The sequence below is a fragment of the Ceratosolen solmsi genome, unplaced genomic scaffold, assembly GCF_000503995.2.
Source record: "Ceratosolen solmsi marchali unplaced genomic scaffold, CerSol_1.0 scaffold13, whole genome shotgun sequence".
NCBI lineage: Eukaryota > Metazoa > Arthropoda > Insecta > Hymenoptera > Agaonidae > Ceratosolen > Ceratosolen solmsi.
The window spans coordinates 7,597,480-7,624,979 of record NW_011948418.1 but is presented as its reverse complement, the minus strand read 5'-3'; the positions used below and the strand labels follow the sequence as shown (position 1 = coordinate 7,624,979).

General features: G+C 49.3%; 2 protein-coding genes across 2 annotated transcripts in view; one reads left to right on the top strand and one right to left on the bottom strand.

The window, feature by feature from the left end:
• The window catches only part of LOC105360418 (uncharacterized), a 12,558-nt gene extending 4,791 nt beyond the window's left edge, over positions 1-7,767 (bottom strand). The window contains exon 1 of the mRNA XM_011497313.1: positions 7,385-7,767. The gene's annotated coding sequence lies outside the window, so the exon portion shown is untranslated. The remainder of the gene's footprint in view (positions 1-7,384) is intronic.
• Positions 7,768-7,841: 74 nt separating this feature from the next.
• Positions 7,842-27,500, top strand: part of LOC105360417 (uncharacterized) — a 45,517-nt gene continuing 25,858 nt past the window's right edge. The window contains exon 1 of the mRNA XM_011497312.1: positions 7,842-8,038. Within this exon, the coding sequence (XP_011495614.1) occupies positions 8,003-8,038 (36 nt within the window). The 5' untranslated portion in view covers positions 7,842-8,002. The remainder of the gene's footprint in view (positions 8,039-27,500) is intronic.

Here is a 27,500-nt window from a genome sequence, read left to right as displayed (position 1 = left end):
ATGCGGAATAGGCTCATTAGGATTTACAAGCCTCGGGAGTCGGGGGAAATTTTTATGACGCGACAACGGCGCGCCCTGTAAATTATCATGAGCTGTAATTTATTTATGCTGGATAATAAATTCGAAATTTGGTTTAAGGATTGATTGAGCCCACACGGTCGTGATTATCTGCAAGGATTAACCGACGAATCCTTCCCCTTCCAGCCTTTATGACGATGATACTTTAATTTTGTAGTTTCGACTCACTGGGCAGTTTGGTATTGTATAATGGGCGTATCAATAAAGCCATAAAATATAGAGAGCCTAGAAGCAGTAGGAGCGAGTGAAAAAAAATTTTCAACACTTTCTCTATTTATTTTACATCACGCTTTTATTGTCACTGTATTTTAGAGATCGACTCCTTATAGTTGACCATAAATCCCCTAACATGTTTATACATTATCAATAAACTTATAAATTACAGTGTGTCAGTGAAGGAGCCCGAGGATGGCTGATCTATAAAGCTTTCAACGTTTGTCTTGCAATCGTCATTTATTCCGAAGTCTTGCAGTTTTCGAGATTTTGTAATGTCGTTGATTGTCAGCAATGCCGTGGAAATGATTAACTAACACCATTAGTAAAAATGCCAGTGACGGAAGGTATCGGCTCGTATTGAGAAACAAGTATGCATTTTAAATATTTGGATGCGGTGTTTGTTAAAATGTCGTTTGGAAAATTATCGAAATATTGTTATCATCGGCACTAAAACATTTTCAATTAGTTTGGGGCGCAACTAATAGTATATTGCTTAACGAAGACAGCAATAAATACCGTTGATAAATGCGACATATTTAAAGTAAAATTGAGTTTCCCAAACTTTGAAAGTCCATTTGGACGTGGCATAAAGGAACGGTATTAACGAGTAATCTTGCCCATTGATTATTTAACTTTTAATAGTTGTTGATTAATGTAATGCATGGATAGTACCGGTGTTTGAAAAAATGAAAGCAAAGAGTCAGGTACGTTAAATAAAAGTCTGTTTTAATAAGATTGTTTGGGATGTCGTCTCGAAATGAGGCAAAAAATGAAAAAAAAGGAAAAAAAGGAAAAAAAAAGAAATAAATACAGAAAAATGAAGGGAAAGGGAAAACATTAAACAAGTGTATTACGGCGTCATTTATAAATTAAACTCTAAAATATACGGCATGAAGCTTTGGAAATTTAATAAATAATGCGAGGAGGTTACAAAAGTGCAGAACAATTAAATGTACAGTAAAGCTTTGAATCAGATAAGAAAGTGGAATACGTATGCGAACAGCATAACGTACGTACGCTTGCGATGACTGGATTTTTAAAGCGGGATAGCATGTAATTATTTCTCCTTTTTAAGCTTATATATATATATATATATATATATATATATATGAAATCATTCGGTCTTATCTAATAAAAAGGCCATTTCCACAAAATAATTCTCAAATAATTAATGCTTTATATCCCCCTGTAAGTAGTTTGAAAACCAATCGATAATAAGCGGCGCATGAAAAGTAAAAAACAAATAGAAGTATTGAGTGCGGCATTTCCAGATGAGACAAGAAGAAGCAAAAGAAATGTGAATAATGGCAAGATCGAAAATTCGCTTAACGCGTCTGATACGAGAAGCATTGTCAGGATCGACGCCTACGCGTTATTCGCAAAAAGCTTCCTGATATCGAAAGTACTGTGAAACGTCAGTACGTTCATAATTACACGGGTATATTTCAAATGCGGATGTGTACGTGCGTGTATGCTTTTGTGTGTGTGTGTGTGTGTGCGTGCGTGCGTGCGCGCGTGTGTGTGTGTGTGCGTGTGTGTGTGTGTGTGTGTGTCTGCGCGTGCGCGAGCAAGATTCAGAAAGAGAAAAAGGTATGTGGGACCCTCGAAGCGAAGTACGAGACGAAGAGGAAGAATCTGGCGAGACGCGAGAGGCACGAAGAGGATGATGACGACGATGTTGAGGAGGGGAGTGTGAGGGAAAGGGTTGAGCGCGTGTGTTGGAGGATAGCACGAAAGTCACGCGATGATGCTTGTCTATGGCTCGTTGCCGTTGCCGAACGTGCGCACGAGAAAAAGAAAGAGAGTGAGAGAGTGAGAGAGCGAGTGAGAGAGCGAGAAAGTGAGAGAGAGTGAGAGAGTGAAAGAGTGAGAGAGCGAGAGTGAGAGAGACCGACGTCGCAGGGATACGGAGAAAGAGAGATAAAGAGAGACGCTGAGGGCCGGAGACGCATTTTTCTCTCTTGCACGTGTGAGAGAGAGCAAAGGGGCGTCTGAAAAACACGTCAGGGATTTACACGTGTAGAATCCGCACAAGGTGCAGCGACTGCAGCGGTGGCGGCGGCGGCGGCTCACGACGACCTCCCTCTCTGCCACCTTTATGGAAATATCCAAGCAGGGTGGGCCCGTGCTCCCTTCCTTCGATTTCCCTCTCCCTCCAACCCCGCCCCGTGGATTTCTCGCGCGCTCCAGCACAGTGCACAGATGACAAAAAAGGAGAGCGCGTCGTCGAGGTATCGCCATCCTCGACGGTGGCCGGCCTCACTAAAAAACACGGACCGCCAAGTCGGTGATTTATCTCGGTTTCCTCCACCTCCCCCTTTGCACCGCCCCGCTCTACCAGTAAACGAGGCAATTATCGCTCTCGCTTTTCCATTATCCGCCTACTTTTCCCGACCACATGTAAGTGGTATATATAGAGAGTCACCGAGTCGTGGAGGTTTCTCGGCTCGATAAAGATTTACGCAGACGAAGCGAGAGGCATCGCGCGCGCGCGCCATGTCGCATTTAAAATACTTCGAAGAGGAACCCCAAGGAATTCGTCTCGCTTTACACGAGACCCAAGACGACACCACGGTTATTTCGCGGACAACCCACGGTCACAACAATACCCGTCCTTCCTCAATCCAATATTTCACCAACGCGTTCTTAATTTCCAAGGCGGGAGAGAGAGATGCGGAATGAAGAAGTGGGTTGATATGACGATAGCAACGGCAACGGTGGGGGCTTTGATTATTCATGTGAGCAATGGGGATAAGGTAGGCGGAAGGACCTCCCTATTGTGTTACCCGATCGACACGGCCTTGCCGCCTCGGATTTCGATCGGCTATCGTCCATTGTTCGCATGGAGACGCGCGCGTAATTGCTCGAATTTTACGGGAGAAGAGGGGAAGCGGTCAATTATCGCGCTCGTGTATCGACGTCGCGCGCATCCACCGGACTAATGACTGCCGGAAAACGGTAACCCGACGCTCGTTTTTACGGGGCGCCTTGGCTCTTCCGCCAGCCAGGAACTGTCCCACCTTATGACGCGCCCTGACCCGTGATGCGCTTAATTACGTAGCCGAACTGTCAGGGCCTAATGTTCGTCGGTAGTCAAACGTTGAAAAGTCTCCCATACGGCAGCAGCAGCCGTCGCTCGCCCCGACTTACCATGGCCCTCGAGCAATATCATCTACCCGGTCCATCAAGATTAACTCCACAAGTTGTCCAGCTCGGCTTCCGCGATAATAGATTCGCTGAAACGAGATGGGCGGTGGTGGTCCCTATTTGGCGAGCCGGAGTAACGACGGTTAGCTTAAGCGAATACGTTGGTCAAAGCGATGGAAAATCGGTGGAGCGTTATGAGCGTTATGAGCGTTATGAGCGTTATGAGCGTTATGAGCGTTGTGAACGTATGAGCCTGGAATCCTCGGAACGGAGGACGTTGGCACGGAGTTGTCGAGTGACACGCAGCTTCGGAGGACGCGAGGCTCGAAGCGGTGCTTTAAATTTTAATTCCGGCGTGCGTTAAAGCCGCGCAGCTTTTTCTCACTCGCGCGAGGAATAATTATCGCTTCGTCGGCGTCGGCGACGGTGTCGCGGTGAAGAGACGCGCCGGCTCTCGGCGACGACACCGACTTCTCTCCGCGCGAAGAATTTGAATTCCGTGTAAGTGGCGAGGTCGAGGAGGCGCCTGGCACCGCTGCACTCTCGAGTGGTCATTAATTTGCCAGTAGTTAGAGGCGCGTAGACGAGGGCGTAAGCCCGACCTCTTTTCTTTGCTGGCCGTGAAAAACTTCTCCTCGCTCCGTCTCAATGCGCTCTCCGAGTGAGATCAAAAAGATTAGCAACCAGCGAAATTATGCCGGATTAATGAAATCGTGGCCTTAAGAGGCTTTGGCTGCTTCGTCCTTCAGTGCATGCGTGCGCGAGTGCGTGCGTACGTACGTGCACGAACCCGATTTTAGTGGGATGGAACGAGCTGGTGGCGGTGGGCCACGTCCATCGACCGGACCAGTGAAAAAATGACAAGCGCTGGACGAAAAAGGCGAGCGAGAGTAGACGCCGATACGATGATTCTCTCGCGGCGCCCCGTAAATCCTGGGAAATGCCATTGACGCGAATAGTTTATATGGCCGGCGTCGATACACGGCCCCACGGACCCGCTATTGCTGGTTTTATGCGGTCGACCGTATTATCTCGTGCGCGTATCGCCGTGATTTTTCAGCGGACTTATGCGGGACGCGGAGGGCCTCCACCCGTGCATCCTCCCGTCCTCGGCGAGCGTCTCGCGAGGCTTAAGTGTCGCGTGCCCATGCGATTCGCTCGCGATAGAGTGGCCCCGCTTAACGACCAAGCTCTACGTTTTAAGTCCCGGCACTATACATCCTCAGCAGCATGGAAATAACGGCGATATGCAGGGGCCAACCAAGCACTCTGCCGATATACCCCGGAGAGCATTTCATTACGGAGGCGAGCGTTTTCATGTAAATGGCGCTCTCGTGTAGCAGCTCCTTTCAGGGTTCCAATTCGTTGCAAGTTAAATGGAAATTTGTTGGCACGGAGCTTATTACGATGATTGAGGACTAAAAGGCCAAAGTTAAAAAATGAGCCAATTTTAAATATTTATTCTTTCACGTTTTATTTATATGATAATTCCGTTTAATTTCTCGGGCTTCGGTGCAAAGACTCGAGATTAATATACTTGGGATATTTGTAATTCATAAAGCATTACATATTTATATTTATTCATTGTCAGTTAGGCCCTTAAAATATCGTCGCTTCCTTAGCATCGGCAAAAAATTATGTTATGCTCGATAATGCTCGCGGACGTAATCGATAATTTTTGCGGACAATCGTATGAAGCCGTTCGTGTTATCTGATATCGTAAACCGTTCGTCTTTCAACATCCACTTTCGGTTTATTAAATTAATTTTTTATCCCAAGTACGATAACTCCAATCTCTATAATTTATCAAGTTACGGTAAATGTCGCCTTACACTCGCTCATCCTAAAGGCCAAGGAGGCCCTATAAGGATTATTCTTCCCTTCGAAAAATAAACATTTTTTTTGTCTTTATCGAGACAAAGCTGCGCGTATCAACTTAAGAACGAAGCCCCGCGCGAGCCACCACTCACGTAATACCTTCGTCACCCAAGAATTTTGCTACGTTCCGACACTGTTTGGCCTTCTCGTCCCGTGATATGGAATCGTAAACTTTTTTAAACTGAAAAATTCGAATTTTCCCACACCTCGGACGCGTAACTTGTAATGAAAAAACTTTTAACTTGATCATCCTGGTCTACGCTATTTACGAGCTTATGAAACTCTCAACTTTTATTTCCGCCAGACTAAAAAAAACAAGAGAAAAAAGTGACGGAGAGGGGTGGGGGCAGCAGGAAAAAGAATGAGAGAGAGAGAGAGAGAGAGAGAGAGAGAGAGAGTGAAAAGCATCTTGACTCAAAACAGGTGATGGAGGTGGACAACCAGGGTGGTGAGAGATAAAAAATTGCAATTTTCAGTGATGCTTTCAAGTCATAAATGCGGAGGCCGTGAAAGAGCAAAGAGCAGAAAAAAAGTGATTGCGAATTTGGCGATAATTTTTCGTGGAAAGTTCGCCGAGGGACCAAAACGCGAATATTAGTTTGGATTTTACGAGAATACGGTCGACTGGTCCGCAATTCAAATTGCCGTCCGCTTTTAAAAATTCAAAAGCTCCAGCTTTAAATATTCATAGCTACAAGGCAATTTCTTAAAGGATATTCTAATCATCGGGACCACTACCCCCCTCTCCATCGCGCCACTCCGCTGCCCATAAAAACGAAATACTCCCGCGGCCCATCCTTACCCGCCCCGGCCCCCGAGAAAGGATAACTCATCCACTCCCTCCTCCGACGCGCGCACAAAAAAATCACTTCGAGGAAAAATCAATCAACTCCACCTGATAATTAAAGAAGCACCTCTCCCTCACTATCTCTCTCTCTCTTTCTCTCTTTCTCTCTCTCTCTCTCTCTCTCTCTCTCTCTCTCTCTCTCTATCTCTCTTCCTTCCCCCTTATCCATCCCGCCCAACTGCACAAATTTATATCTTGTTTGTACATAATAATCGCCTCCTCGCCTCCTGCTTATTCTCCCTCGATTTATCCAACGCTTCGCCTTCGCGCGCCGCCTTCAACTCTCCCCCCCCCCCTCAACGCGCTCCGCACATCCGACCGCCGTGTATATGCATTACGAGATTGCAACAGCGGCGCGTTTCCGATCTGGCCATCAGCCGAAATCAATATCCAGCAGAGCCTCGTGCGATAAGCCGGCTCGTAAATACAGGCGCGCGAGCGCGCGTACACGCAGATACGGGCCCAAGGGCCCTAGCCAACAAGCGGTGAGGGACGCGATCTCGAGCTCGGCAGCGCAAAGAGCAGAGAACCCGTGAGGAACCCGATGCCCCCGACCTCTCCCGCACTCCCGTCGACCCACCCATCGACGAATGGCCCCCCGCTACTCCCTTCTCAACCACGGTCACGGCGGCGGCGGCAGCGGCGGCAACGGCGGTGGCGGTGGCGGTGGCAGCGCGCGCGTGTTGCTGCCGCCGCGACGACGACGCCGTTGCCGTCAGTCGACTGGCTAGCGCCGAGCGGCTCGGACGTAGTATTTCCGCTTCTCGGAGCTACCCTCCACGAAGCAGCCTCGCCGATTCCACAACGGCTCAAGTGCGCTCCTGCAGGTAGCTGCGGTGGAGGAGCTCCAAAGCCAACGAGTCCAGGGAGTAACAGAGACAGTTTTAAAAAGGGGCCAGAGATTGAGCAAAATCGAAGGGGGAGAAAAAAAAAATATATATATATATATATTATATATATAAATAGGGAGGGTGAGAGAGGGGGGAGTAAGAGAGCAAGCGAACAGATAGCGAGTAGCTTTCTCGGAGACTTGAATGCCTGTGTGTGGTCCCCGGCTCGTCGTCGTCGCTACCACTACCGTCATCGCCATCGTCATCGCTATCGCCATCGCCAACGCCACCGCCACCACCACCGCTAAGGCCACCACCACCGTCAGCGACACCATCGTCCCACCATCACCTCTGGCGCAGCACCATCATCAGCACCATTACCACTAACCGACGCTACCAGCTCACTCGATAATAACCGTCAGGAGGAGCGATCTTGATCGCGACGCGCGAGATTACTCTCGAGAACTGTTGCGAGCTTCCCGGGTGCCCCTCACTAAGGCAAAGTATGTCAATACATACGGGCCCACGCTGCCACCAGCAGCCGTAGTTGTTTATGGTATCCGACAGTGAGTGCCTTGGAAAGTCGGGGGAGGTTATGTGAGCCAGCGGCTGACAAGCGCCGTAGCCTCTTTTGTTTTCGTTTTGTTTTTTTCTTTTAACGTGCGCGCGTGGACACGTTGGTGAACTACCTGGTTCGCGAAGTCGAGGATGACGAATTCGAGCCGGTGAGATTGAAAGAGCGGTAGGGAGATAGAGATAGAGATAGAGATAGACATATATATATATATATATATATATATATATATATAGAGAGAGAGAGAGAGAGAGAGAGAGAGTGAGATAGAGAGGGTGAGGGTGAATTGGCGAAGAGTGCAGCGGACAGGTGCGGAGTTCGGAGAGGAGTGAAGAGGAAAGGAATAACCAAGATCAGCGTGGACGACAGAAGAGTGCGGGCGCGCGGTGTCCTTATTTTCTCCCTGGAGGATAAAGACGCGCGACGGCATTCATGTTCCTCGGCAATTGCAGTATGGAAGACTTGAGTGTGAGTATTTGCTTATGATGTTACTACGTACGTGTCGATGGATCCCGTTTCCCTTATCAACCCCCGCGGCCGCTCCAATCGACCACGATCACCAGGGTTCTGATTAAAGTTCGCGACGGCAATCCGATATCCGTCCAGGGATCTTCTCAATTGCCACTTTCAGGTGTCCGCCTCTTCCTCGATAAACCATCGTGACGACGAGGAACGCGTTTCGTAGGCGCTACTCCTAAAATTACCCGGATTCAGGACCCGGGGCACGCGCTGATCCCGAAGCCCCGATATCCCGAACGCCCCGGGCCCTTATCTATTTATTGGCGCGGCGATTACACCGGTTCTGCACCTTGCGACGAGGAGCTTGACTCGGCACATCCCGAGAGCCCTCGACGTAATGATAAAACGAAGGCAGAGAGGCGCAGAAGCGTGGGGCGATGTCGGTGGCGGAAGGGGTTAGGGAGCCGGGTAACGGCCCTTACCCGGACCTGATTTATCGCCGAGGAAACGGCGCGCAACCATCCGCCCCCTAAGCACGCACCAAGTTCAAGAGCTCGAGGCGAGGCGAAGCGAGGCGAGGCGAGACGCGAACTCATTAACGACCCGCGCAACTCCATCCCCAGCGTGATCGCGCATTGGTGACATTTCGCAGTCGGACTTTTTACGGCTAGAAACTCGCGACTAACGGCGGAAGAGATTGAGTTGTAGAGCGATTAGCGCACGTGAGAGAGCTGCTTTCGAGGTGTCGGTGACGCGGCGGTGGGGCGGAGAGAGGGGTGGTATGGTGTAGTGTGGCGTAGTGTGGCGGTGTGGTTTGGCGAGGCGGCAAGAGGGGCCACTTAACTACACGGTAAACAATAGGAAAGTCCGGTCCGCGTTATCGCGCGTGTAAAATCTCAGCGTGACGAAAAGAGCGAGCGAGCGAGCGAGCGAGCGAGCACAGAACGAGTTGAAGAAAGAGGGAGAGAGAGAGATAGAGAGAGCTAGGGGAAGGGTTCTCGCGAGAGCCGGGGCTTATTAGTTCGCATTGAGCGGACAATGCACCAAGATTGCATATTGTTGTTTATATTTAAAGCCCGCGATGTATAAATCTTCGTTTAACTCGCATTCAAGAGGGTCGGAGATAGGTAGGTAAAGATGGTGGTGGGTGAGTTGGGGCGGATAGGTGGTTGGGTAGAACGGGGGTGGCAAGGGTTGGGGAGGAGCAGAGCGCGAGAATATGGGTTTGGGTGGTCGTTGATTTGCAAGCCAGGCGAATGCTACGCAATATAGTGTCTTCTTCAGGATTATGGGCCCGGTATGGCCGACGCTGCCTCTCTCGTTCTTTCCGATTTTGTAGTTCGAATTGGTGGATTAACGACGAGGGGAGCGCGCGAGCCGATGGACTCAGACGTCCATTCAAATCAAACAGCCGGCACGTGTAAGCGCGGGTGTAAGTGCCGCGGCGGCGGCTCCGCGTTTTGTTGTTGGCTTACTTCGCGTAAAGTGGAGGCCGCGCTCGGCTATTTAATGGCCCCTCGTCCGATGCTTTTTTCGCGCTCCGGCGATCGATGCTTTGAATGAGCGTCGTTAAGGCAGCGCAATAAATGCTTTACGATCCGAATAACAAAAAGTTGCCCACTAAAAGTTTTCTATTCCTTCATTTTATAATGTTTACTCAAGCCGGCCGACGGGCCACCGCTGCAGTCACCTCGGTCTTTTTTAGTCGTTCGATGCTCGCGATGGTCCCGCGACCGGATTATTGGTCGGTAGGGTGAGGGGCGGGGGAGGTGGATAGCCTTTGGCTCCTTGACGATAGCACGGGACGGTGAAGTCGCGAGTAGGTTAAGCGATAAAAATCGCGTGTCTCGTAGCTCGAGGTGGCCGGGGCACTTGGTAATCGCGATGCGCGCAATTTTTGCAATAAATCGAATGAGCACGCGACAAAATGAGATTGCGCTTTTCACGAGCTGCTGTTGCCTTATTGCTTCTGTAGTCTTTTGTTCGTTTGTTGTGCACCGGTCCACGGGCGTACGTGCGCGCATCCATTTTTGCAGCGCATCGCGGGCGATCGTTCGATCGCGGCGATATTTGTTGGTGCAGCAACGATTTTAATTTAAATTTAAATTAAAGTGGCATTGGAATTTCATTTTTCGGAACCGCACGATTCCTCGTACATCATATTGCCGGTATTATCCCATACGGGCTAATTATGGTAGGAAAGGAGCGCGCGATCACGAAATATGGCTAAATAAAATGTTTGCGTTTATTTAAAGCCGCTTATAATCAATAATTCAAGCCCGTGAAGCTCTGCGAATATTCTTAAACGCATTAATAACGCAAATAATTAAAAGGCTGAATTGTACGAGGCTCATATTTCGAGATCGAATATCAAACGTAAATTACTATTGATACATTAACGAACATTACAATCAAAATTGATCAATTTCCGGCCTAACGAAACGTTAAACGAAAGGGCATAAATAAAAGAAGAATAAAAAGAACAGAAATTGAAACATTTGAATCATTAACTTTTTTGTCTCACGTCTAAAACGTCCAATCATACTTGTGGCATAAGTGAAGTTTGCTCTATCTAAGATGAAATTTTCACGAGTGCACTCACAATTCGTGGTGAGAGTTAGTGCATGTACATGTATGTCGATAGCCCAAGACAAAACCCTTTCACAACTTTGCTTGTCGATTAATGTGAGAGCGAGAGGACAGAAAAGAGGATAGATGGATAAATTGAGAGAGAGAGAGAGAGAGAGAGAGAGAGAGAGAGAGAGAGAGAGAGAGAGAGAGAGTTGAGAAGTACGAATCGTGAGGTCGAGCAATGGCCGACACAAATCAAATGTAGGGATCGTCACCATTTTTTGCTGACTCAACTTGCCGTTCCAACGTACCTCCCTCCCTCCCACCCTCCTTCGCTCACTCCTTTTTTTCTCTCATCCTCTTTCTCCGTGGTACATGTCTCTATAGAACCGCGTGCACACACGCAAGAAATTGCTACACGCCTGCGGCAACAATATACTTTGTTATCCTTATCCTCAATTAACGTTTCGCTTGTGTATCGGGACAACTGCACAATTCTCCCCCCCCCCTCTATCTCCACCCCGCTCGCCATTTCCCATTACGAGCATCTTGAGAAATACAAAATCATCGTCAATTTGGTGTCCAAGAGCTCCTCTAATTTTCTCACTCCACCCACCATCAGCCCGATTATAATTGATATAATTTCAAACGCCCAAGTAAATAGCGCGTCTCTCTCGGAATTCCGCTGCGGTCCATTTTAGATGCGTGCTTTAACAAAGTTTTCGGCCGAGCTACCGAATCAATTACAAGGATTTATTCGTTCGGTGCACGACACTCATTTATAATCAGTATGTCATGAATTATTACACTGTGGTGTATCGTTATTAATACAATTACGATAACGGCAGGCAAGCGTATCAGCTGCAAGATTGATCGCCGTATGACTTTTGCCGTTACGCATAAAAGTACGTTATAGAGACAAAGATAGATAGATGGATAGAATGAGAGGGGGGGAGTAGAGTTTGTTCGTGTGTGTGGGAGAGAGAGAGAGAGAGAGAGAGGCAGACAGACAGACAGACAGACAGAAAGCCAGAAATAGGCCGACAGTCGGTCGTAGGGATGAAGGGAGTTGAAAGATGCCAAAAGTCGTTACGTTATCCTTTGGCTCCGTACTGAAATGTCCGGAGAAACTCGCTTAAGCTTGGGGGAAGATTTCCACGCTAAGCTGTCGAAAGTCACGCGAAACTTTCAACAACTCCCGTAGAGTCTCGTTAACGAACGTCGCGAGTCCCCGGCACGTTTCGACAGATGTCCTGAAACAGAGAAGAAAGTACGAGAGAGAGAGAGAGAGAGAGAGAGAGAGAGAGAGGTAAAGAGTGCCGCGAGGCTCTTAACTAATGGCTTAATAGACGCGCGGTCGAGTAGTGCCATAAGCCTGACACGAAAAGTCCATCGGCGTCGCTGACCTTGGGCCCGTATGGCCGGAAGTGTCCAGCGACTCTACACGACAACCTCAGATATTCGCGCCCGTTAAAGACCCTCGTAATTACATCGGGATGCAAACGATAGAGCAGCGGGGCCCGGCGGAGGCGATCGCGGTGGCGCAAAAAACCGGCCCATCAATCCGCGCCGAGGTAACATACATTTAATTGCGCGAGCGCGCATGGACCGATGGAAATTAATGACCAGTCATTATCGCTCTGTATAAAAGAGGCCGTCGCGCGAGCACTCGTTAAAGGAACCTCGGTAATTGCACATAATTAATCTGGACCTCGTTAGGCCAATATCCGCGTCGCTGGCTCTTATTATCCGCGGTAGCTCCAACTGGCGATGCTTCGACTTGACGCTCGCCCACATCTAACCTGCTAATTCAATTTTCCACGTCCCTGTCCGTGGACACGAATTATTATGGCCACGAACCGCGCGCAACGTCCATCGACTAGGCCGCTCAAAACGTGCACGGATCCACGGGAAGGTGGATAGCGACAGAGCCCCGTGGGCGACATATAAATCGCTCGTCGTGTTCCCACACCCCCGCGAGACTCTCGGTCGCCCTAGCAACGACTTCCACGGGAACGCGTAACTTTCACCTCCGGCGGCTACGGCGCGCGACGTCCTTTATATCAAGTTAGCCCGATCTCTCCTGCATGCTTCCTCTCGTGGCGCGTATAAATCTCGCGTCTCGCCCTACCTGACGCCGGCGCATCCGTTCTCGTAAATTCACCCCGCAATATCGTTGTATAAGGTGGAGCTCTCGTTTTTTTCACGCCGCTCTCGTCTCCCTCTCCTCCGCCAAATTCATACGCTCGAGCGCGAGAGAGTATGAAAAATGCCGTCGCGGACTCGATAATTACCAGGCGTCTCTGTAGTCGGCAATTATGAAATTTGCATTGGACGACGACTGGAGGCTGCGGTCGAGCACTGACCCTGAAATTTCGTCCGTTCGACATTTTTACACGAGGCGTACCTCGGGCGTGCGCGGCTCACGTACTAGCGCACTCACGCACGCACGCACGCACGGGGCAATTTTCTCGACGCCCCGAGGCTCAGACTCTGCGGTCCAGGCTATTTATTGGCCGCGTTCACCCGCCAGGGTAAAAGGCGAGCAAGAGAGTGAGAGTGAGGCAATTAGGCAGTTAGATAGTGAGATAGATAGATGGATAGATGGATGGATAGCAAGATGCTTAGATTGATAGAACGAATGAGTGAGTAGTAAGTGTGCGTCCGGGTGTGTGGGAGTTGCTGGCGGGATGGCGCGAGGGGCGGGGGGAGAAAGAGGCCAAGGATAACATAGGAGAGAATGGCAAAGGGGACTGGAAGGAATGGGCGCGTGGGAGAGGGGCACCACCACCGTCGCCCTTTAATTAGATCTCGGGGAAAAGTGCCAGGCATCTGTCGCCTCGACGTCTCTCATGCATAATGTATGCATATAACTGAACTCGGCTAAGGGGGGGGGGGGGGGGGGGGGGTTGACGTTCGCTCTTACCTCCAGGCCCCTCTGCATGCCCCCCTCCCCACCCGCCGCCGTATGATCATAACGCGCCGTTCCTCGGGGAATATGCGCTAGGTTTTCTCCCGACGAAGCGGGAAAGCGATAAGATAAGGCCCGAGTCGTCATCGTTAGTTTCACTGCCGAGTTCGCCACAATGGCGACCTTATCGCCGCATCCCGATTTCGAGGCCAATTAATACGGACAGCCGTGGCGGACGCTGCCGCCGCCACCGCCGTCGCCGCCGATATCTCTTCTATACCTCCTCCCATCACATTGTCTCTCTTGTCCACGAACCCGTGAGTATGATTTAGAAATCGCCGTTTTATCGGCTAGCGAACGCCACGGACGATACATCGTTACGCCGATCGGAATCCGGCGATTCACGTGGCTCCAGTCGTTCTTTCATAAAAGAACGAGAGAGGGAGAACGCGCGCGCGCGCGCGCGAGAGAGAGAGAGAGAGAGAGAGAGAGAGAGAGAAGGACGACCACTTCTTTAGCCCTCTCGCCTTCTCAACTCGCGTACGCGTGTAATTATGAGGTGGTGGCCCCCGGGATTGTCGCGCTTCGCGGTCCGATCAAAGCTCAGGCGCTACACGTGGCGCGGGGCGTTAATTGACCGATACGGAATTATTACACGTAACTTTACCGGCTATGAAATTGAGTCGTGAAGGGGCTGGACGCTCGCACCACCGCGATGACGATGCAAAAGCGCAACGGACAATTATTAGCCGCCGGTAAAAACTGTCTCTCTCAGCTTCTGGCCCAACCAAGATACGTTATCCTAAATTTCCTCTCCTCGGGCTGCGTTTTTTTCTCTTCTCTCCCTACCACCCCCCACCCCCTCTCCCCCTCTCGCCCTAACCGACACCTCATGCCCCCACTCTCCCGGAATACTAGGAAAGCATGCCGCTACGGCAACGCTGAAAAATTTGAGAAGCTTTTTCGGAACGACAGCGCGTTTTGTTACACGTAAATACGGCTCTTTTTCACCCGGTGATTTTTCTCGCTCGCCCACACGGCGCCACTTTCCCGTGCGACCTTTCACGGCCCGCACCGAGTTTTGGGAGGGGGCACTTTTTAAATTCGTTATTAGTACTACTGTAAACCCGGCATGTGGCACAAGGAAGTCAAGCCGTTATTGTATTTTTTCCCTTTGCCCCTACTCTCCTGACACATGTGAACCGTGTCACATTTCACCATGGGTTTCTCGCTAGGCCGTAAGGCGAGAAATTCCTCGTATCGCTTCCCGGGTGCGTTTTCACGCTTCGGGAGCTGCGGCGTCTAGCATTTTAAAGGCCGAATCAGGAAATTCTGTACCTTAGATAAAAAAAAAACAAAAAACAAAAAACAACAATAACAAAAAATAACAAAAACAAAACAAAACTAAACTAAAAAAAATCGAAAATAATAAAAAGAGAATGCTGGTTTTCCACGATGATATTTATGATTTAAGGTTTCGCCACTGATACATCGATGAAAAATAACTGGGAATCCGACTTTTTCTACATCTTTATTACGCGGTAATTCTATTCTTCGTTAAGTGCCGAGGCATTAGGCATTCATGAATGCGAAGCCAATCTTGATTCCTCTCCCAGTGGCCCTCCCAGTCACCCGGCGAACCAACCCGATCCTCGGCCCACACTCGAAAACTATCGCCAAAGAAAATCAGGGCTTATCCTCTCGTCGGCACGGCACGTCGGCATCACACTTCAGAAAATTCAGAACGATGCTTAAGCATAGGACATTTCATAGGGCAATTGATTGGCGCCGATAATTTCACCAACGTTCACAACAATTTCCGCGGAAGAACTCTGTTCGATAACCCTCCTCCTTGTTACCGGCTTGACTCATTCTCTCTCTCTCTCTCTCTCTCTCTCTCTCTCTGTCTCTGTCTGCTTAGACGGCACTTAGTCGTTCCACCTGCGCTGTTTGTTCTGTGGCATTCAAACCCTATATCCAAGCCCTCACGATTCTAATTAAATAACGCGGGGCCGTTAAAGGTTGAAGCTAGGAGCGCAAGGATTAATTCCTCTAATCCTGGTGTGGATGTAAGTCGGGGAGGCGTATTCTCGCCGGAAAAGTGCGCTCGCTTTATTGTTCGACAATATAAATGGAGAACACGCGACGTGGGCCCGATTAAAAGCGGCCGCCTGGCAACGAGGTGGCACGAGATAAAAGCGCGGCCTCTCACCCTCGTCCTCCGTCGTACGCCATCGGCTCCGCATCCCCCCCTCCCTCCCACTACTCGCCGTTCGCTTACCTTCGATTCAGCGCCTCAAATTAAAAGTCATTCCGTGACGCTTTTACCACTTTCCAAGTTATTACGCTGCGCACGGCATCAAGTTTCCACCGGTGACGTGATCTTCCTTTTCGCCTCGCAGATGCATCTCGTCGCGCCGTGAGAGCTTACCCACCACACCGGCCCTTCACTCTCTCTCTCTCTCTCTCTCTCTCTCTCTCTCTCTCTCTCTCTCTCTCTCTCACTATCTCTCTCTCTCACTCTCTCACTCTCTCTCTTTCTTTTGCTTGCGAGCGCGGGCGCGCTTATGGGCACACTTTCAACGATCACTCGTTCGCTCGCTCCTAGCTTCTAACAGCGCCTGTACTCGTGTAAGCGATTAGCGTGTCCAACTTCCTAGTGGCCTCTCGCTCGGCTATATCTTGCCTCGTATAGTTTTACTGCGCGCGTATTACGCCGCCAGCGTCTCCCCGGTACGTACGCACCAACTTTTAACGATTAATGCGCGCGACGCGGTTCCCACGTCTCGAATAAATAAATGGAAAAATTCGCGGCGGATCAATGGAAAAGTACGCCTAGGAGTTTTCCTTTCTTCGTGGTTGTGCGGGCGCCGCGCGTTTTTCTCCATATTCGGCGCGCGGCCGATTCTCAACCGAGATACACACGAAGAATGGCCGAGATACGAATGCGAAGGGGGTAATGTATTGTGCGACGTAGGGAAAACAATCGGTTCTCTCTACTTTTTACTCGCCTTTTTGCACTCGATGCAGCGCGCGAGCTATTAGAAGCAGGAAGATGTTAGCGTCCGAGCGATTTATTTATTTATCAGACCTAATATCAGCGCCGTTACGTTGTGCGGTTGCATCGTTGCCCGCGGCCCATGGAGGAATTCTCGATAATCTTACGTGAGCGTATTTTCCGCATTTCGAGATTAAGGCAGATGGAGGGCCGAGAATGTCCGGCTTGGGTGGTTTGTGAACTTTACGCGGGGTCCCGGACCCCGACGCGAAAAACTTGTTAATGCGACTACCGCGGCAAAGCGCACGTCGTAACATGCAAGCGTGCGCGCGCGCGTCTACAACGTCGCCGGAATAAAAATTCGATTATTAATGGGAGAATGGCTTAATGGTTTTTCGTTTTTTGGACGGAGCCGGGCGCCGGGTGAGGCGGGAGGGGGAGGAGGAGGGGGGAGGGGAGAGGCGAAAGGCAGACAAAACGACGAGTGTATTCCAAGGAGGCGGAGGCGGCGGCTGCGGGTTACGGCGGCAGTGTGTAAATCAATTTTTCACGTGTGCGCCTCGGATTTTTCGCTTTAGGGAATTTATGGGCTTTACGGACGGCCTCCTTTTCGAAAAATAATTGCCTCCCGTGAAAAAGAAAATCTCGCTCTAGCGTTAAGAAAACATCTTTTTCTTCGGCATCTGTTCGCTGATGGCTTCATTTAATAAAGGTGCCGGCGATCGTGAGGCTATCGGTTCCCGACATTCAGCCGTATCATTACGTTGTTTTTCCCACTGGCAATATAAAATAATAATTTTGAGGAATGGTCTGGCGTAATTAGGCCGCTGTTAAAAACATTGTTAGTTCCATAGGGAAGGTAGGCAGACTCAAGAACGAGGCGTTTCCTTTTCTAGTTAAAGATGATTCGGTGAAACGGCGTGCGAAATTTGCGGCGTTACAATGGAAAAATGCGTGAAAAATACTTCACAACACATTTTACAGCATAAGCATTCGTCCTATTCTAACATTCGCAAATGAAGTGGATGTAACATATAATTTATACTAAATAAAAGCACATATGATAATTATCTTTACTCTGGACGTTGAAATTTAGCATATAAACTGCAGCGAAGATCTTAGTAAATCGGTCGCTTCCTCGCACATGTATTATTAACGCAATTACACGTTGTAATTTGATCGTGCTCTTTGAAATTGTTGACAATTGAGGGAAGAGAAAAGAAATTATAACTTTCAGCAATAAATATGAATTTTTATAGCTCGGTCGCCACCCATAAAAAGGCCCATATGAAATTCCTATAAAAATGCATTATTTATCGCCGTAACAAGCTTGTTAATTTTCACGGCTCACTTTTAACGGTGGGCGGGGCGGCGGGAGGGAGGAAGGGGGTGAGGGAGAACGTAAAGGATAAGGGCATCAGCGCCGTCGTAACCCAGGCGACGCGCTCTTATCGCGCCTGTAAAATAAAGAATCTAATTCGATAATCGTTCACCGGATCTTTGCGCCAACCAGTCAGCCCGTCTCCCTCTATCCAATCCACACCCCCTCACCCTTCAACACGTCGAAGAACCACCGCCGTTAAATAAACAAACGAAGGGGGCTCCGGCGAACCGCGTGCCCTTATCTCGGCGTGAAACTCGTTTTCCCCAGACCGATTCGGCTTCTCACCAGTCGCTCTTCCCCCACCCGATTTTCGGCACGACTGAATCCTCGGGGCGCACAATATGATAATTAACGAGCGACTGGGAGCGCCGACTCGTGGAGTAATGCTCTGCGAGAGTGGCAACGGTTGGGACGAGCTGCGAGAAAAATAATAAAGCCGCTCGCTCGCTCATTCAGCGGTAATAAGGCGTTTTCCGTCGCGGGTCGCCGCCTCGTTGAGGACCGCTTGTTAAAAAAGGATGATCCCGTAGAAGAGCAGCCGCTGCTGGTCGACAGTACCTCCCCTTCGACCCCGGAGTCTTGGTAATCCCCTCTGCCGGCCCGCCCCGCCTTCTACCCACCTCGTGAGCTGCGGGTGAGGCCCCGAAAACTGGGCCCCGGAGGTGAACGGGTGGTGACGGGATGAAAGGCGCCGCGGCCGGTGAGAGTCCAGGGGAGGCGATGAAGCGGTGAGAAAGAGGAGCACGAGAAAAAGAAGGCGAGAGCGGGGAAAGAGCCGCTAACTTTAAACGTGGCCGGCCGCAGAAAAGATGCGACGACGACGGAGAAGAATGGCCGACGGGATGAAAAGCCGGACGAGAGGGACGCCGAGATAGAGGTGGGGGCTCGGGGCTCTCCTTCTCGATTCCTCCTCAAAGCGATGCATTTTCAAAACAGTCCCGCGGACTCCCTTTGCTTACTTCTCTTTAGCCTCGTGAATAATAAACATTCTGGGGGTTTTTGCGCGACGGGGAATGTTAAAGTACCGGCTAGACTGGCTTCTTTACTATTCTTCGCTTGGGTTTCATCGGCACATGGACGTACGAATACCAGATTCGGTGCTGCAACTGTAATTGATCCGTCACTCGGCACGAACTTAGCTGAGTGCAATGGCGCGCGAGAAAATACATTTAGCAATTGTTGACCATTGCGCCGTCCAATTGTATTTCATCATCCCCACTCCAATCTCGATCTCCGTGCAATGAGTTATTTATGCGTGCGTAGGCGATGATCCAATAATATCAGTAGCTCGTGAATATTTCGTAGTATCTTGGGGGGATATATCCTTTGACTGATTACGGAATCAATCGACTCATCTTCTTCTACTACAACTACCACTACTTATTCATCATCATCATCATCATCATCATCATCATCATCATCATCATCATCATCTTCTTCTTCTTCTTCTTCTTCATTTTCGTCTCCTTCATCTTCATCTTCGTCTCCTTCATCTTCATCTTCATCTTCATCCTCATCTTTTTCTTCTTCTTATTCATCTTTGACGTTCAGTCTTCCCAGAAATCACGAGCACTGGCTCGAAGTCGCGTAAATAATACCGTTGGAGATATAAAAGAAGTTTACGGGATTGCATTTCAGCTCGCAAAATTTTACAAGGTGAGGGCAACCGCAATCTGGCGCAGTTGTGCCTTATAGTTTTGCTTCTTTCGTTTATTGTGGTATTTTGTTTTTATTTTATTAATTAAGCTTCGGTGGTTGTTTTGTTCGGTAATTGTCGGGACGAGAGAACGTGACTCTCACTTAGAAGGATCAGGGCGGAAAAAGTGGGAAACGGTGTCCACTGGGCCATTGAATGTCTCCGCGGGGCTATTTGAAATAAAAATACGAAAGCGCTGAGCGATGCACAAAGAAAATGCTTTTGGCGGAGGAGCGCCATTGTTGTAACGACAAAAATTTTCTTGTATACTTATTCAGAGAAGCTGTTGTATCGGGGACACAATAGGATGGAAAATTTGTTGGGATTTTACCTTTTTATTGTTGAATTTTTATTTGTTGTGAATGAGCTGATTATTTTTATCTCGCCGCGGGAATACGGTCGGAAGTATTTCAATATTGTGATCGATCCGCATACTTCTCACTTACTAATGAACTGTGCATACCAGTTTCGGATAATTGTGAATGAAGGAGAGCGTAATAACGGTATGAAATTAATGGCAGGGATAAATAAAGTCATTTTCTGCATATCGTACATAAACATGAGTTATTTGTGAATAGCGGATGGCCTAAATAAGCATTATTTTCATTTCGAGAGAGATAAATAGTGATGTACAACGAACGAACGAGCGAGAGAGAAAGAGAGAGAGAGAGAGAGAGAATTAAGAGGGTAGGTTCGCGACATAAAATAAATATGTAAAATCGTTTTTGTCTTTAATAACGAGAGAGAGAGAGAGAGAGAGAGAGAGAGAGAGAGACGACGACGACGACGACGACGACGACGACGTTCCGTTTCGTTCACGGTGCCCCAGGCTTAAAATATGAAAAGGAGTCTCTAGTATGCGGGGATAAAATGTCTTTTTAAAAAACCGCTGCTCCGCTTTTATTTAAGAAGACGACAAATTTGTTAGATCGTCTGGTAAATCCACTCAATGCGATATCGGCGACCAACATCAAGAGTCCATACATCTGTTCGTGGCCACATTCTAAAAGCTCGATCCCATTGACATATTTTGAATACACTTTTAAACTTTCCACTTAAATCGCTTTCCTTACTCGAGGTGGCGCACACCTGGGACCCGAAAGAACGAGACCCAACCCACGATTTTTGGCATTTCTCCCTTTTGTGCTCGCTCCGGAATAATGTCTCGGACGCAGGAAAGTCAACTCACGTAAACCATAAAGATTTTCATCGCATTGCCTCAAATCTACTTTTAACTGTGTGTTATTTTCTGTCATTTTTCCATCATACTTCACACAAATAATGGGGAGCATTAGAATTATACATTGTAGAGTTTTCTCGTTCGAGCGCAGCCCGTGTCGACAAGTTTCGTGGTAAGGTGCTCAAATTGCTCGGAACGTTCGATAAAAACTAACCATTTTCGTGAAAGCGAGCGCTCCCATTTCACGTGCACCCGTGATGAAGTTGTAGGGCTGCTTGGCCATTGTCGAGTAAAAAGTCCAGGAGCTAGCAAGGAGACCTTGAATTTCTCGTGAATTTTACATTGTAGTTCGAGCAATCCCGGTCGATCCGTTGGAAACGAGTAGCATCTGCCCCAATTAATATCCCTTTAGGCCATCTTTTTTGCGAATGTCTAATTAAAGATTCTCAGGCCTAGCCGATGCCTAGCACTCTTCAAAATAGACGTGTTTCAGCTGCGCTGGAGATAAACCGGGAGCAACTAGCGGGCGAGTGAAAAAATAAATAGAGGCAAAGGCCGCGCCACTGCGGTGGAATAGCACAAGGTCGGGAGAAAAAAGAAGAGAGAAGACGGCGTCGGGGCAAACGAGCGTCGCCGAGAAAATAATCGCTTCATCGTGGCGAGATTGGAGCCGACCGTGCGGCGGCATGCCACCGAACTTTTCGCCGTACGAATAAACTTGAGATAAAGGTAGAGAGAGAGAGAGAGAGAAAGAGAGAGAGAGAGAGAGAGAGAGAGAGAGAGAGAGAGAGAGAGAGAGAGAGAGAGAGAGAGAGAGAGAGAGAGAGAGAGAGAGAGAGAGAGAGAGAGAGAGAGAGAGAGAGAGAGAGAGAGAGAGAGAGAGAGAGAGAGAGAGAGAGAGAGAGAGAGAGAGAGAGAGAGAGAGAGAGAGAGAGAGAGAGAGAGAGAGAGAGAGAGAGAGAGAGAGAGAGAGGGTAGAGAGAGAGAGAGAGAGAGAGAGAGGGGGTAGAGAGAGAGAAAGGTAGAGAGAGAGAGAGGTAGAGAGAGAGAGAGGTAGAGAGAGAGAGAGAGAGGTAGAGAGAGAGGTAGAGAGATAGAAAGGCATAGAGAGAGAGAGAGAGAGAGAGAAAGAGTGAAAGATGTGCGCACGTGCGGCCCACCTCCGAAAACTTTACGCGGGGCCGATCACTGAGGGTGATAAGCTGATCTGCCCCTATCGGGCCCCTCGGCACTGACCCCTTAACGAGTGCTCCACATACGAGCAGCGACGTCGTAAATGAAAGTCTGTCCTCCAGTCCCGCGTTCGCCAACGCTTTAACGCGCGCCGCTCGATTTCGCGTGTGTAATTAAGAAATCATAAGCCTCTTGAATTTCGCGTGGAATGTCCGCCAATTGCGGCCCCGCGCGCACCAACGAACCTTTACGTCACTCGTCTAATTGCCTCCGCCGCCCGTATGAGCGCGTGTAAAGGAAGAAGCCGCGACCGACGATTAACTCGTTATCAGCACCCGCTGCTGCGTCGGCGGTCCCCGTCCCGAGTCCCTACCTCCCACCTCATCTCACCCCACCCTACCGCACCCCACCCCACCCCAATCCCTCTACAGTGCCGCACATAATTTTTTATCAGCTAAAAGCATTCGGCGCCGCAAAACTGGCCCCTCAACCCCTCCATATCTACGAGCGTTCCCCCGAAAAATCGTTCGACGGCTCGTCTCGACTGCACGCATTCTTGTAGCTCGGGTGGGCCCCTCTCGGCTCTGAGCAAAAGCTGCTCTCCTCCTCCCATTCTCTCGTTCTCCGCCGTCCCTACGCTTCTTATCCCTCTCTCTTTTTGCACGCCAAGACCCCGACCAGAGTCTCGAGGTGGTCTCGGCTTTGCTGGTGGCCTACTCGCACTTACACGTACACGCCGATCGCACATTCGATCTCTCGCGCTGCTCGGCAAAAAGAGAAGAGCGCGAGATCGAGGGAGAGTAAAGACTAGAGAAAGACAGAGTTATAAAGAGAGAGAGAGAGAGAGAGAGTGTGTGTGTGAGTGAGAGAGAGAGAGTGAGAGAGAGTGAGAGAGAGTGAGGGAGATGATTGGAGCGGGGGGCTGGGGGGGGGGCAGAGCCTGCATCGGCAAAAGCCAAGGCAAGGCTGGACGGTGCATGCGCGCGCGGCATTAATCTTCAAAGAGCGAGCGAGTGAGCGAAAAAGGGACAGAGAGAGAGAGAGAGAGTGAGAGAGAGAGAGAGAGAGAGGGAGAGAGAGAGAGAGAGGGAGATTGGCCTCAGCCATCAGAAATAGCGACGGCAACGGTGGTGGCGGCTGTGGCAGCAGCAGTAACAGCAGCAGTAACAGCAGCATCGCCACTACCACCTGCCAGATGTTTCCTATTTTTCCGATCATCGGAATCCACCGCCAAGCTCCTCGCGGAATGCAAAAGTCTCGCTTCTTACGCCCTTGTCTTCCGCCCACCATCGCTGCAGCCGTCTTCCATAGTCTTCGTTGTCGTCGTCGTCGTTGTCATCGTCATCATCGTCGCCGTCGTCATGGTTTAACGAGGCCGTTGTCGTCACGAGCCACTTGGAACAGAACTTTTTACGAACGCCGGGGTGTGGGGCCCCCACGTGGCAGGGCCTCTCGCACACGTATTCGTACACGCGGCCCATGCGACAGATCGATTCCTATTGTTGCGGCGGTCTCTCTCTTTCTCCTCTCTCTCTCTCTCTCTCTTCCATCGAGTTCCTTAAGTTCCTGTACCGACATTAAGACGTTATGCCGACGAGGCGAAAACGTGTGCGGCTTTCGATCGGTCGTAATAATGCGGCGCGCGTAGGTCCCCTCAAATGCTGACCGTGCGACACTCGGCTTTTACGCTTCAGGGACCGACCCTTGCCTCCTCCTCCTCCCTTGCCTACCCGTCCCTCATCACCATCCCTCTCTGTGGCAATGCCGTCGCAAACAACCATCCTCCTTTCGGTCGCTTGTTCTTCGCATCCCGCACCCTTCCTCCTCCGCACGCTCTCTCCCTTTTTGTAAACGAGCGTGACGCTTCTTCACGCCTAATCAGCCGAAAACTCGGCTTCTATTCGGCCTCGTACCTTCCCCCCCCCCTTCTAGCACTGCCATCACTCCGCATCACACCAACGGAAGAAGAGCCTCGGGGTCTTTTCACGTTTTTGAGAGAAAGACGACAAACGAGTAGTACTAAAGCCGCCGCCGCCGCCGCCACCGCCACCACCGCCGCCGCGGCTCGGTCTCCTTTTTCTGTGTGAACGACCGCGGTTGCGACCGCCGACGTCGTTTCATGCGTGTCGTCCTCCTCGTCGCTCTGTGATCGGCAATTTTTGTGCGCACGCTCGCTGCGTTTGTCAAAGAAGAGAATGGAGGGGAGCCGGAGCGGATCCTTTGGCATGCATCTGGGTTAAGCGTGGTTAATCGAGGGAAATTCCCGAAGCCGTGGGCTTTGGCCGATCACGATCGGCCCCAACGTATATCCGTATTTACAATTTATATCGGCGAGTCGCCGGCTGCGAGGGTCTTATTCTTCTGTTGGGCGCAAGTCGCCCGAGGCGGGACGCGATTTTCTCGGTGACAGTTTTTTCATCCTCCTTCTTTCTGCTGCTCTGCCTCATTCTTCGCTGGTAACGCGCCGAAACGAATGGCCTGTTTGTTAGTTTGGGCTCGAGTAATTTCTCTCGATCGACAATGTAAAATCGAAATTTTTCGCGAGCTAGACAACTCTGTCGGGATAGAAGCCCCGAAGATAAAGATTTTTCTCTTTTTTATGTCGTCCTCGGTCCTCGGCATGAAAAACTCGACAGCCCGGCTTTTGTGCGCTTTATTGGTACGACAGATGCGCGAAGCGGTCGCGCGTTAAAGGAAAGCCCCGCGCGATTATTACAATCTTCTGAAAAGCCCTTTATTATTTTTGTTCGCCTTCCAATCGCCGCAGCCCTATGAGCCGAGCGTGCCCCGGTCGCCCCCCTCCCTCCACCCTCCAAATTCCCCCTTCCCCCTTCCCCCTCCCCGCCTACTCGAGCATTGACGAATAAATGATTCCGGACCAATAATCGAAATATAATTCGAATCGGCGCTCGTAAATATTTAATCGACGAACGGCTAATTTAATTAGCATTCCCCGTGAATCGTCAAAGTCTCCGTGTATTACATATTGTAAAGTCTCGCGTGAATTATTAGATTAATTTTTTTGTCCGTTATTAAAAAGATTGCCAATAGGAAAGTATTGAGTTGCTAGAATGTACCCGACGCGGCGATTGAGAAATTACTATAGAAACTTGTTTTTCTTGTCTCTGCCATTATAAGATATTGATGTTTCATATTTACTTTTTGGTAAATCTTTGCTTTATTTCGCCGTTTCTTGCCATCCCTCTTCCGTACGTGATCATGGCTTTATCCATTTACTCTCGGTTTACGCAGGTAGGATGGTTTTATTAAGCGATTGTCGATTTCAATTTGGATTCGCTTGAAAAATCAAGTCCGCTCGAGCAATTCATTAAAATAATAATTTTATAATCTTGACTAAGAATAGCGTCGCACCGAGTAGCATTTCCTCTGATCGATAACTTACTAATCAACCTCGCAATCTCGAGTGTCATTCGTAATATTCTCAATCACTCCTGTCCTTTTTACAAAACGAATATGAAATCTTTCAGAATTGACATTCAACTTTAAAGCCTAAAAATGTTATAAGCGAGCGCACAATAACGTAACGACCGAACGAGTTTAGCACGGAGCTTATATTTATGAAAAGCTGCAGTGTCACATGTGCTATTTATTAATTAATTAAAAAGGCAAATGGAATTTGTACGGGATTGTCGCCGTCATTAATATTTATAATGTGCGGAAACTCATATAATATAGACGACCGAAATTGATATGTTAATTTATTCCTTTACTGCCTTCAAATCATTAATATTTTTTGTTGCAAAATTTTCCCGTGGCTCGTGACTCGATACCTATCTAACCAATTTATAAACTTTCTTGCGCCATCACCGGCCAATATACAATAATAATCTGTCCCAGCCGTAAATTAAGTCCCGATTTTATTAATGCGATAAGCAGGAACTATTGGAAATGGCAATTGATCTCGCAAGAAACGACAATATCGTCAATGCGTCAATGTTGCAACATCGTCAACGGGTCGAAGACGCGAGGCGCGTTCCAGTGGCAAAAAGTGATTATTCTCAGGCAGAAAAAAGCGATTAATACCCCGATACGGGGCAAAAGCAAAACGTCACAAGGAAATCTTCTCGACTCATAATTGGCACGTCACAGAGTCCTTCGCATACAAAACACAAATTGTTTATTTCTTACGGGCGCGTATGTCCTCCTGCCGCTATCCCTTATTTATTAACTCCCACCGATCGCGCCTTGACTACTTTTTCACGAGGGATCGCGCAAGTACGCGGCGATAAACGCGCGTCGCCGCGTCGGCCACGGCCACCATAAATAAAAGTCTGGCCGCGATAGCCGCAGTGCACCTTAATTGCATCGATTTTATAAAAGCCAGTCCAAGAGGCGGCCGAATAAAAAAGTCGAATACCCTCGCGATACCTGTTTTCCCTATTAAGACATAAAGATCGATCCCCCTCACTCCACTCCCCACTTCTTTAATACTAAGTATATAAAGTAAGCCGGCAGAGGGAACGGGCTGCTAGCGGGAGGGATTCAGGATCTGCGGTATCTTATGGGAAAGTGTTATTACTCATAATCATTGAGAAACGTCGATTTTAGACCCATTCGCATGTGCCGACGCTGCCGTTACCGCGATATTGCTTCCACCAAACAAGTGCAACAGCCGCCGCGCGTATAACTTTCCTTTCCGCTCGCACGTCGATAAGCTCGAGAAAGAGAGTCGAACTTTTACGAGAAGATTATACGAAGGTTCGCCTCTACGCCTCGCCACAGCTAATATGATCGGATTAAATTGGATACACGCAGGCCCCGAACAGCCTAACCAAGAATAAGCTGGAGAGAGAGAGAGAGAGAGAGAGAGAGAGAGAGAGAGAGAGAATGGAGCGAGATGGTTGGGAGGGGGTGAGAAAGAGAAAGAGAGAAGGAACGAGCCTAGGCTCTTCACTGGAAGCGTATGGCTCGAGGCGCAGGATGAAGATGTCTAGCACTGTGCTGGCAGCTCAAGGTCTGCCACTTTCCCCTTCCGTCCCCTGTTCCCCTTTACCGCCAATTTCTCTCTCTCTCTCTCTCTCTCTCTCTCTCTCTCTCTCTTTCGCTCGGTATCCCCCTCCATTGGGATCCGAGTCCCGAGAAAAGCGAACGAGCCGGCGAGTTGCCCCACCACCACGGATATTCTTTGACTCTCGAGTCCGCGAGTATATTTGGAGTGAGCTGTGCGCCGATGAAGAGAAGAAGTAGGAGCGAAGAGAAGTCGAAAAAGTACCGTGTAAAGGGAGAGGGAAATGGGGGAGTGAGGCACGGCGGACTGAAATAATAGGTTGCGCCTGCGCGCTCATTAACCTTTATAACCTGGCGAGAACCAAGCAATCTTCCACACGGGCATCGTGGAGTCTCTCGGACCCTATTTGCTTTTTCATCAACCATTAAGGGCTCTTCTCCCTCTCAACCCTCGATGGATCAGCCTCGCGGGGCCTCGCCGCTTTACAACTGACCCCGGCGAATCCACCGATCACACTCGCCGTCTGCTCCTGCCATGTTTTTGGAAATTCCATTTTATTCTCTCTCTCTCTCTCTCTCTCTCTCTCTCT